At 41.5% G+C, this 12,113-nt stretch overlaps 1 protein-coding gene across 1 annotated transcript; it reads right to left on the reverse strand.

The window, feature by feature from the left end:
• Window positions 1-1,936: 1,936 nt before the first annotated feature.
• SLC35G1 (solute carrier family 35 member G1) lies at window positions 1,937-11,896 on the reverse strand. The gene is made up of 3 exons (XM_012766216.3): window positions 11,630-11,896; window positions 6,992-7,172; window positions 1,937-4,938 (listed from the first exon to the last, which is right to left on the reverse strand). The coding sequence occupies exons 1-3, from the start codon at window positions 11,805-11,807 to the stop codon at window positions 4,200-4,202; spliced, it is 1,098 nt and encodes a 365-aa protein (XP_012621670.1). The 5' UTR covers window positions 11,808-11,896; the 3' UTR covers window positions 1,937-4,199.
• Between the last annotated feature and the right edge of the window lie 217 nt (window positions 11,897-12,113).

The raw sequence follows: 12,113 nt of genomic DNA on the forward strand, positions 1-12,113 counted from the left end.
ACAGAAGTTTACTAGAAAAACCTCAGCTCTTTGCCCTAGTGGTGATTGATCCCTGAACCCAGCGGAACCTTTGCCTGTATACTGGGCTTCTGTGGTGCATTTCCTGCCCCACCTTGATACCAGATACATCTGCTCCTTACCCTCCCGCTATAAAGCCCCACCTCCCAATTTCCGGGAGATGAGGGGCAGTACCAAAGTTCAAGGGCTGTGAATTGGTTCTCCAAGTCCAGCTCCAAACTCAGTGTTTGAATAGGCTAAAATTGGATCTGTCCTTGTGGATCAGAGCATCCCTGATGAGGCATCTTGCAGCATTCTAGGTGAATATGATAGCTGTATTAGATTTGATATAAGGCACTAAAGGGACCACAGAAAAGTGTGCTTGGGGTAGTATCCAGGCTTCATATGTCCGGCCTATGCCCTAATAACCAAATTCTAATGACCACTACTGACCTAGATTCATACAAACCTAGATCAGAGGCCAAAATATCATCAAGGATATCTGGCTTTCCTCCCACTAGAATACCCTCAAGAAGACTATGCTTATGGGGGGAACAGAGAAGAGACTAGAAGAATCATGCCAAGCATAGAGAATAGTGCATGGGAAACACACAGAGAATCAGGTCTATTCCCCAAGTCAGAGCCAAGTGTAACACCCACGTAAGTCCAGAGCTAGAGCCAAAACTGGAAACTGGCTACAGCTGTGCATTAAGAGAAAGGGACTGGTGACCCTTGGCAGCCCCACTTAGGATCAGCCAAGAAATGAAAGCTATCCAACAAGAGAATTCTGTGCTAGCAGGAGGGGGCCAAATGGAGTTTACATTCTTAAAGATGTGTTCCTAGAGTTCCTGGCGAGTCTGCTCAGGAGTAAGGACCCTGGGTAGGCATCATTTTGAGGAGAGTGAATACTCAATTCTATGGTATTGACCACGGTTCAACAGGCAATGCTTTTGTCTTTCATCATGGTCTACATGGTGAGTGCCATGGTCTACATGGCACTCACCTGTGAGATAGATTAGACAAGTAATATGATTCTATTTAACAAACGAGAAAAATCCGCTCTGGCACATTGACTTGCCCAGCTGGAAAGTGGTAAAACCACACTAGATCTTCAGGCTCCTAATCCAATGCTTTATTCACTCTTCCAACATGGATTGTGTGGGTGGGAGAAGCTGGAGACTGGAAAAACAACAGCTAAAGTTGAGCCATTGGCGGCCAACAGGCCTTAGGGGGCGAATAAGAGGATGGCAAGGAAAACAGGAAGGACTCTATGGCAAATGTGGGAGTTAGAGAGACTGATCTGAGTATCAAATTTGTTTTGGGAGGTGGGAATCAGGCAGAAGTAGGAACAGGGCCAGATGGATAATCTGGCTGCAATGTGGTGTGTAACAGGCATCACTGCAGTTTTACGAAAACCAGAGTAGCAGTGAGAGCAGAGCTCTGGGAAGATTAATCTGGCACTGAGACAAAAATCAGAGTGAAAGAGTGAGTCTAAAAGCAGGTAACTCCACAAAGATAGATAGTGTTGTGGTAATGCAGTTGTGAGGTGGTTAAGTCTTAGACTAAGAAGGTAGCAGTGGAAATGGTGAGGAAAGAATGAATCCACAGACAGTAAGACAGACACTCTAGGATTTAGTAACAGATTAGCTATGGGAACAAAAAGTACACAGTTCAAAGCCGCTCCAAACTCTGAGGGGCTAGAAGAATGAAGGCCTCACTGGAAGAGAAGATTAGTGCCTTTATTTGGGAGAGGTTTGATTTGATGTGACAGTATAATAGGGACAGATAAACAGTTTAAACCTTGAGATTACATCACAGTTGAATGGCTAGAAGTCAGTCTCCTAAAGAAAATAAATTCTAAAACACAAGGTGGAAAGGGAAATAAATTATATTTGATAAGACATTTGTTATAATCATAAAAACCAGCATATAACTCTTTCATATTATTTTATTAGTACTTATAAAGTAAAAAGAATTTATGAAAATATTTTACTTTTCAAGATATAGAAACTACAATCTTTGCAAAATACATACAGCCATAATTGTTACAAAACATATCCTTGTATGCACCTTGGACATTGTAAGTGTTTAAGAATCATACCCTGTAAGAGTTGAGAGAAGAAACATTTTCTCCAACCTCAGTCATATATTGTGACATTCAAGTATTTAAGCCACGAAATTAAATGTATGTTTAGTGCACAGGCCCAAAGGGATTTAGCTTTCAAGATCCCAAATGTTCTTTCATTGTGCAAGGTAAAGAATTGGGAGAGGGCTCCCTGAAAGTGAATTCAAATTAGGTGGCTCAAGTAGTGGTTTGCTTTCCATATTTTATCATGGAACCGAGGGAGGGAAGATGGCCATGGAAATCCAACTCAGGCAGGTCTCCTATCAACCCTACCGAGGGAGTATGGCTCCTACAACACAATTTCTAAAATACTTTTGAGTTTGAAAATGCTCTGATTCTATAATTATCTAAGATATATGCAGAATGATGCTTTTGCAAGTCTACATTCTATTATCATCAATTAGGTTAAATAATGACAGAGATGACTCACCTAAATAGACTTCATTTAGGATTTGTAAGGTGGAAAGCATTTGATAAAATCAGCAAGCCAAAACCTCCCCCTTGGAACTACTGGAAAAGATTCTTTCTCACCAAGACAGAAATCGCAAACGCCAAGTTCTTCTTTGCTTTGGAAAAATTGTGACAGGGAGGTGGGAAAGAGCCTAGAACCTTTCAACTCTGCAGGCTTGATAATTGATACTATGTCTGACACAGTAAGGGAGTTGGAGGCCATCACAGCCTCACCAGTAAAGGGTCTTTGTGACAAAGAACCATTTGCATGTACTCTCTAAGTCCCGGCTAACCTTCCAAGCTTTCCTGGATATTAAATTCTCTCTTATCTGCAGAGTGTTGGCCTGATGAAGTTCCAGATATAAAATGTGTTGTTTGAATTCATGATGTTAGTATCATGGTACAGTACTGACATTTAACATCATGCTGATATAACAGAATTTAACAGTGACTTTTTTTCTATAAGAAACTATAAAAGTCAATCAAACATGGATTCACAGGTCTTTACATTTAATGTATAACATCAAGCATTATTACATATAATGTCATAACAATAAAAATTTTAATAGCAGTCTTGTACTTTAAAAATTATTTTTAACACATAGTCCAAGGTCCTTTAAGTACCTGATTTAGAGGGTAAGGGAGGTATCTATTAGGGTGAACCATATGAAACTATAGTTTTTGTAAATTAAAATGGTAAAATCGTGGCAATTTCATATGGTTCAACCTAATAAGATCCTGAGAAAATTTTATTTGGCATCACACTATAAATTCAAAGAGAATTTATAGAAAATCACATTTCTAGTGAAGAGAAAACACTTCAGGATGGAAATGTGCACACTGGTCATGCCAAGATTTCTCCTTGTGATTCAAAGATCTGAAATCTTGGAATGTTAAGAAAAAATAACATTAGTGCAGTTTCAAAAAACAGAGGCAATTAAAATTATAGAATGATAACTACAGTTGCTAATACCACTGACACAGAAAACTACTAGCCAAATTTGGCGATTTAAAAACCTTTTTTTACAGGTTATATAATAAAAATTCCAGCATTAAAATGAAAAGGCACAAGAGTTAAAAGTATGACAATCATTTATAAAATCCTTGAAAATAAGGCCAATTCTTTTGTATTATTAACAGCATTAAGTAGGCACCTATCCCAAGTTTCAGCTTTGGCCACCTAAATGGAATTATGTTGCAAATGAATTATCAACATAATACTAATTATAGCAGCATTATCAATAAGATTCTTAGGCTTTACTATGTTAAAAGAGTATCTAAAATTTCCTCCCACCCATATCCCATCGGTAGTAAAAAGACATTTAAAAAATTACTAGAGTCATAAAAATTTTTGGTTTTTCTTCAAACATTGTGCTCTCCTCTCACCAATGCCACTCCAACAAGAAACGAACCAAAACTGAAAAAGATACCCCCCAAAATTGCTAGACCAAATAGACTAGCTATTCTTAGCTAATTAAAGACATACCATATTCAACAATGGCACTTTATGAAATGTATTAAATATAATCAAAGTAAATGCAGATTTCCCAGGTGTGTAAGCATATATAGTGCGTCTGAATTGGGTGAGGGTATACTTGAAAAAAATATGTATTGCAGCAATGATGCTTCATTTGGAACTCTGGTACCATCTATGAATGGCTGCTCCAATACTACTGGCTACTAGGCAGATAGCACCACCCACCGTCCACCATGATGGCACCTGATTAAAGAAAATAATCTGGAAGATAAAAGCAAAGACTACATCCATTGCCCTCATTACTGCTACTGGCCCTGCTTTTTCTATTTGAAGTCCTTTTGTGAGAAATACCTGAGCCCCCAAACCAACTGTGCCAATTAGTACAAGATATAGCCTGTCGAAGCCACAGTAAGGCAGACTCCATTCTCCTAATATAAAGAGGACGATCGTGCTTTCAAGGAGGCCAGTTATTACATAATACCAAATGCTCAAAAAGTAGTCCACAGATTTTCCCATTTTTCTTAGGATAACTAGAGTCATTCCAGAAAATACGGCATGTCCGATTGCTGCCAATGTTCCCTGAAGATGGACGGAATAGCTTTCTTCTGTCCCTGAAGAGCTGGAACCAAACAGAAATGGTGGTCTGACGATAAGGATCACTCCAGTGATTGAGAACATGGTGAAAAGAGCATCCCAAGGGCTATATTTTTCCTTGAGAAATATCCAAGCAAATATGGACGTAAATACTGGAGTGCTAAACGTGATAACTGTGGCGTCAGCGAGGGGCATTGTCTGGAAAGCATAGTATATAAGGATCATGGAGGTAGAACCAAGGACTCCTCTGAGAACGAGGAAAATTCGTTGACCTTTTGGGCCAATAAACCCAGTTCTGTAAATTCAAATGAAGAAATGCAAATTAAATGAAATTGGTATTTGTTTTTAAATTACAACTTTTAATTAAACGTTATTTTTAAAGTACTAAATGCCAAAAAGAGAATAGAAAATTATAGTATCTACAACTGAGTATTATATACCTTTTAAATATTTTTCTAAGCTATTAGCTATTTTTCTATAGCTAATGACATTAAAGTGTTCACAGTAAAAGCAAAACTATTACAAGAGAACTATATAAATAGCATAATTATAATACAATTAACATAGATATTATTTTCCCCATGTATATGTATGTTTATGCTTGCAAAAAAGACAAAAAGGAAAATAAACTAAACGTTAATGATTATACCTTAATAGGTACACTCACAGGTAATTTTCCGTCTTTATTTTGTCCAAATTTTCTATGGTGAAAATGAATCATTTTTACAATAAATACAATTTCAAGATTTAGCTCTCCTGTGTAATGAAACTTGGTCCTGGCTAATGCGCATCCTCAATCTCATAAGTTTTTCTATAAAAGTTGAAACAATGCTAAAATTTGTTTTAACCATTGAATGTGAGACTACTTTTCATTATTCTCATGAGGAAGACGTAAAAACACACTGAAAAAGAACATGTAGTGTTTAGAAAAGTATAATTACTGCTACTCAAAATTTTCAATTAAACATTTAACTAAGCACCTACTCTGTGTAAGTTCCTGGCTAGGTGCAACCCGCTGATCTGTGCCCGGGCCGGACTTCATTAGGGTATCATCTAGGCCTGACATGGACACCCCTGGAGTTAGAAATGAAAAGTGTGGTCACATTGGGCCCATACTTTGAGAAGCTAAGAGTCTCCTATGATAGTGAAACATAAATGGGTCAAAATAGATTAGGACCAAGGATTTTAAGAAAAATTTTCTAGTGTCCTTCCTCTGACAATACCGTTTTCTCCAAAATAGGGGAGATGATTATGGATTATGTTAGCATCAGTGTTTTGTTGCCACCCTTAGAAACTTCGAAAATATTGCCATCATTTCCTAAAATACTGTGATTTATCCACCCTTGTACAGGAATTTCTGACAATATTAATCTTAGCAGATTTTCACTTTTTCCACCAAATCCTCAGGATATCAAATGAAACTATTCTAAGAGAATCTACGCCAGGTTATGAGATACAAGGAGACTTTGGTGGCAAGTGACTAAAGCTTTTAATTTGGGATTTAAGCTTCTTTGCCCAAAGAGAGAAAGAACCAGGATGCCACAGGGGCCCAACTGGTGTTCCTGCCAAAGTTCTAAGTACACTGGGGTGTGTGAAGGTTATAATGGTAGGGGGGGGCATACTTTTAACCTGGGGAAAGTGGAGGGTTACCTGGGAAAAGTGGAGGGTTGCACAGGGAAGAAGAAGAGGAACTGGGTGGGGAGGGAACCGGTGAGAAGGGCATAGAGATCATACATTGTTACATTCTACACAAAGCACTCTGCCCTATGATAAATGTCATCTGACCCTTGCAACCATCATGCAGGGTAGAAGACAGAAGTATCATTCCTTTCCATTTACAGATGAGGAAACTGAATATGAAAGTAGTTAAAAAGGACTTGATCAAGGTTATCTTATCATGTTCTGGGGAAGACCTAAACATTATTACTGTAACCTTCAGTTTGCTCTGCTGAGAGGACAGCCTGTTCTACTTAAAGAAACCTCTGATGCTAAGAGACACTACTACTTTTCATTTACTTTTTTTTCTTCTAAATACTACTTATGCCAAAGGAAAGAAGGGAGGGTGGTACACGATGGGGGAAATTATACAAAGAAAGCTCTGTGTTCAAAACAAGGGGTGGTGAATAACTAAATCTCTTTCTCCCCCTTTTTTGGGCATGTGGTTTATGCTTATGGTAGAATCTTCTGTTGCTGAACCTTTGTGACTTTTCATTGACCAGAGTCAAGGGGTATGGGACCTGGTAAATCTATGAGATAAAGTAGATACTGTAGAGTAAATGATTTAAGCAGGTCAAAAGATTTACACACATTTATTAATATCTTCTACTTTTCAGTTAAGAAATACTTACTTTCTGTAAATTAAGCAAGGGATAACAATTAGCATTTGGAACACACATCGAAACGCACTAATCTCTACAGCATGGACGTCTTGCACTTTTTTAACAAATAAAGAGGTCAATGAGAAAAGGAAGGCAGACAATAATGTGTAAAGCAAGCCAAGTCCAGGACAGGGTGCTTTCTTCTTGGCTTCTGAAAAAGATTAAATTCTGGTTAGTCCTTGCTTCCAAGTGTACGTTTTATCATTTTCACTTAGAAATTGAGAAAAATGGAACAGTGTCAAAGGGTAACAGACTATAAGTAGTACCTCCTAAGCATGTCCCTGCTCTGGACTGCTACCATTTTCCCCATGGATTACGAAGAACCATCGTCAACGGCAACAGTTTAAACCTGCATTTTTTCAATGCCGTTTTGCCCTAAAAAATGGATTTCCTTAGGTTCACTGAAGAATCATCCCTCACTTACAAGTCAAGAAGTAGAAAGCTTGCCAAGACGGCAAATCTTTAAGAAAGAGAGAAATCTTTAAGAAACACTTGTCGAGATGGCAAGTGAAAAATACTTCCAAATGATAATATCTTCTACTATCTCACTAGTGAAAGTGAAGAAAGTGTTCTTTTCTGGAAAACAGGTTATTGTAACTGTCTTATGTAGTTATTTGTTGATTATCTGACTTCCCCCACATGCCCATAGGGCTGGGACCTCAGTAGTTCTTGTCCATGCCTGGCATATGGAAGACCTTAAATAAATATTCAATGAATGAAAGAATATGAGAACTTCATGGAAAGACTCAAAAGCCTAACACTACTGGCAACAGCATAATCTGAGAAGGCTTTCCGTTTTGTTATTCTGAACTGTTAATCAAATCTATTTTTTAACTTTTCATGGTTCACGATTTGTCTTCCCATTTAGGGCACAAACTCCTTGAGAGTAGGGGCCAATTCATCTACCTGTCTGGCTCTAAAGTGCTTTGCACAGAGCTGCCATCTAACCCCTACTTCTTGGCTTGATTTGAACCAGGGAACTGTGCTTTCTCCAGGGGATCGAGTATGACAATCTGTATGAGCTTTAAACTTTTGCTCAGTCACTTCCTATGTCTTAGTTTCCTAGATAGGACTAGAACCTGCTTTCAATCTTACTCTCCTGTCATTCAGCAGAGAACAAAGCTGGCCAGGGTAGGCAGAGAACTCCCTAAAAGACAGGCCACACACTGAGGAATATATATATGTATTTTTTTTTGGAAACTAACACACAAAAAAGGAGAGGAAAAGAAGGAAATGCAACTGGTCCTCATCAGTTAAGAGCACAGCAGAACTGAAGGGTATGTGGACATGAGCAATTTATAGGAAAACTAGAATTATCATTCCAATCTGGGGAGTCCTAGTATGTTACTCAGCTATAAAACAGTATTGCATAATAATGTTTTTTAAAATGCCCTTCTCTGATAAATGTAAATACCAGGTAATACATTCCAACATCCTCATGTCAGTTAGACACCTTTGCCCACAAGTGACTGCAAATCATTGCAAAAGTATGACTATGCACAGCCTGGGACATTCTACAGCCTGGCCTTTGTCGTCAAAGATGCCATTCTCATCAGAGGTCTTCTCCTCTTCCTAGGTGCACAGCTGATGAAACTGCTTTGGAGCTAGCAGTCTTCATTCTATCCCGAGTGCCAGTATCCCCTGAATTCTGTTCTGTACCGATGTGCTCAGATACTGCAGGAAAAAACTATATATATATATATATATATATATATATATATATATATATATATATATATATATATCTCCACTCAGCCTATGAGAAGGAAGTTTTAGAAGACTTTCATGTTAAGCACCACAAAATACATGCCTAGACTGTGGTTAGCCTTAGAGTTTGGCCTCTGAAATTTTAGAATTCAATAAAAGTTTCTCTTAGGGAAAAAAAAAAAAAAAACAACCCAACCCATGTATAAAACCTCCACCCTCAGACAGAACAGAACAAGAAGATCAAGAACAGAAAACATCCCCCTGGTCTATGTTTAAGTATCTTTTCCAACCTAAACTTAATTTTTCTCCAAGAATATTTTAACTTAGTGTGATACTTTAACTTTTCTTTTTAACTACTTCCCAGGATGGATTTTAACTCTTTTAAAACACAATTTTACACCCTTAGCCCCAATGAGCTTTTCCCTTAAAACATGCAAGTATTTTCTTGCCTATAAACGCTTTAAGCTCATGCTTGCAGAATGGGAGAGGGCAGAAGTTAGAAGGCCTAGCTGAATCTGATTATTTCTTAATGAGGTTGAGGACTGGTTCTACTTAGGCAAACCTCAGTCTCTTACTGCATAATAATTTATTTCAATTCTCTCTGTCAATGGAGATGAGCAAGAGATGAGCATAATCCAAAGAGGCATTTGCTTATGTTCTATGTTTACATCTCACTGCAAGAATATCTAGTAACTTGGCCACTCTAAATAACTCAAATTAAGTGCAGTTTTCTGACTTAGACAAAAAACTGAAAAATTGCTCAGCTTCTCTATCCTCTGCTTTAAGCTGGTAATTCACAGTGTGGTTGGGAATTAGAATCACCTGAGTAATTTTTAAAAATTCAATTCTTAAGCCCCACCTTAGACCCACTGAAATAGAATCTCTGTAACTCTAAAAAAGCTCCACTGGTTTGAAAACCATGGCGCCACTAGAACACTAACTCTTCTCAGAAGTGTGTGAGGGACAGGCCTAAGGGAAGATCCCTGCTTCAGTCCAAGATCCACAGTCCCTGAATAAAGTAAATACATGTCTTAGGATAGCTGTTCGCTGTCACTTAAGGTCATCCAAGAATATAAGAAAAATGGGTAACAGTTTCAACCTGAACTTGAAAATGAGCTTTGTTTTGATAAGCAGAACAGAGGCTAAAATGATACTGTCACAAAGTTCGATAACAACAGTATAATAGTTTAGTGTTTTTATGGCAATCTTCTTTTCAAAATATTATTACTTTTTTTGAGAGAGAGAGAGAGTCTTGCCCTGTAGTCCCAAGTAGAGTGCAGTGGTGTCATCATAGCTCACTGCAACCTCAAACTCCTGGGCTTAAGTGATCCTCCTGCCTCAGCCTCCAACTATAGGCACACACCACAACGCCTGGCTAATTTTTCTGTTTTTAGTAGAGCTCAGGCTGGTCCTGAACTCCTGAGCTCAAGCAATCCTCTCACCTCAGCCTCCTAGAGTGCTAGGATTATAGGCGTGAGCCACTGCACCTGGGCCAAAATACTGTCTAATCAACTTACAATAACTAAGTCTTATTGTTAGCAGCTTTCTTTTAAGTTAAAACACTCCACAGGATTATTTAGGTGCACTCACTTACATAGGTTTGTCATTTTGCCATGCACTGTCTGAGTATACAGTATTTCTCTTTGTGTCACAAAAACGGGAAACTTTTAAGAGGCTGCATGGACTAACTCAGTATTCCACCAGAATGACATTCAGCCACAGGGCGACAGGTGAGAAACTGACCTCATTGAAGGCCGCATGTCTGGTCAATCCAGCTTGGGGTAACCCCTGCTCCAGGGCACTAGCTCATGCATAAATGATAAGAAATCTGATCATTTCTGTTTACATTTAGGACAGAAACAGAGCAAGAAACATCTTCCTAGGGTTTGTCTTTCTAAATTGGGGAAAATGCATACAGGAAAGAGGGAAAAGTGGGGTGAGGTGACAGGCACAGAAATCCAGGGGCACATTTAGGGAAGCCAGCTCAGAGGATGAGGGTACAGACTGTAACTTTGTCTTAAAAGGAAATCTGCCTATTTCCCTCTATTTTCAGGAAGCTGCTCCAGGTGGGTGGTCAATTTCAAGGAGGAATGTGCTTGAAGCAGCACTTGTGGCCAGTGGAAAGGGCCCTGAGCCAGTCTCTGGCAAGCTGGAATCCTAACCCTGGTGCTGCATGGACCTGTGCCCCAGCTCACCCACACAAGTCAGACCTTGGAGGAAATAAACAAAACCCGCAAAGCCCTCACCTTTCCGGGCCTCACAGGTTTCCTCGCTTGTGGAGGGAGCGGGCTGAACAAGATCAAGGGTTCTTCATGCGGGTTTCCTGTTTTGGGGGACGGGACCGTGAACCTTTTAACAAGGTATACCTTAGTATGCAACTGTTGCCAAAAAGTCCTCGTAGCCCCAAAAGGTTAAGAACCAGTGGTTCCTCTTATCCCTGCCTTTCCAAGAGTCTAAGACTCTGGGACAAACATTTTCCTAGACTCGATGCTTTTCAACTTCCTCTCCAGAGAGCACTGTTCACTACCGAGACCCGTTTTCACGATCTTCCCTCCACCTCGGCCCGACTGCGGGACAGCCCTCTCTCGCTGACCCGTCACCTGCGACCTCGGGGAGGGGACACTAAACTGCAATCTGACTCCACAGTCCTGCCCGCAGCACTAATAACAGAAGTGGCCTTAGAATCCCCAAAGGGTTGCAAGCACGATGAGAAACTTTCTGCCGTCCTGGCGCCGACGGGGGCGCCCGAGACTTTTGCTTTGCAGCCCCCGGGTGACAGCTCGAAGGTTTTCCCGAGCGCAGCGCAGGCTGGAGACGGGGCGCGGTGGGCACTGCGCCCGGCTGCGGGACCCCAGCCCGCCGGCGCCCGCCCGGCTCCTGGGGCGAGCCCCGCGCACTCACCCGGCTCCGCGCGCGAGCCGCACGGCGAGGCGGGGCACAGCCAGCACCTGCCGCGGCCGGGCGCCCCCTCCGTCCCGGCGGCCGCCGGCTCCTCACTCGCGCCCGGGGGCGCATCGTCCGTCAGCAGCAGCACGGGCTCGCCCGGCTCCGCAGCCCCCGCGCCGTCCTCGGGCCGCATCTCGCGCCCCGCGCTCTCCCCGCGGCCGGCGCGGCGTCTGGCGCCTGCAGCAGCGGCTCAGCTGCCCAGCTCTTCCGGCGGGCGCCGGCGCTCCTGCGCGTGCGCGCGGCCCTCCTCCCCCGCTGCCCTCCCCGCGGGCCGAGCTCGGGCTCCGCGGTCCTCCTGCCTAGTGCTCGCCCAGCCTCCTACCCGCGGGGTCCGGCCGCCTCCCTCGTCAGGCCGGGGTGCCCGCAGCCGGCATGAAGGCGTCCATCCCCTGCTGCGGTCAGGCTAGACGGGCCAGCGGCTTGGAGCCACCCTTCCCAA

Source organism: Microcebus murinus, chromosome 14, assembly GCF_040939455.1.
Source record: "Microcebus murinus isolate Inina chromosome 14, M.murinus_Inina_mat1.0, whole genome shotgun sequence".
NCBI classification, from domain to species: Eukaryota; Metazoa; Chordata; class Mammalia; order Primates; family Cheirogaleidae; genus Microcebus; species Microcebus murinus.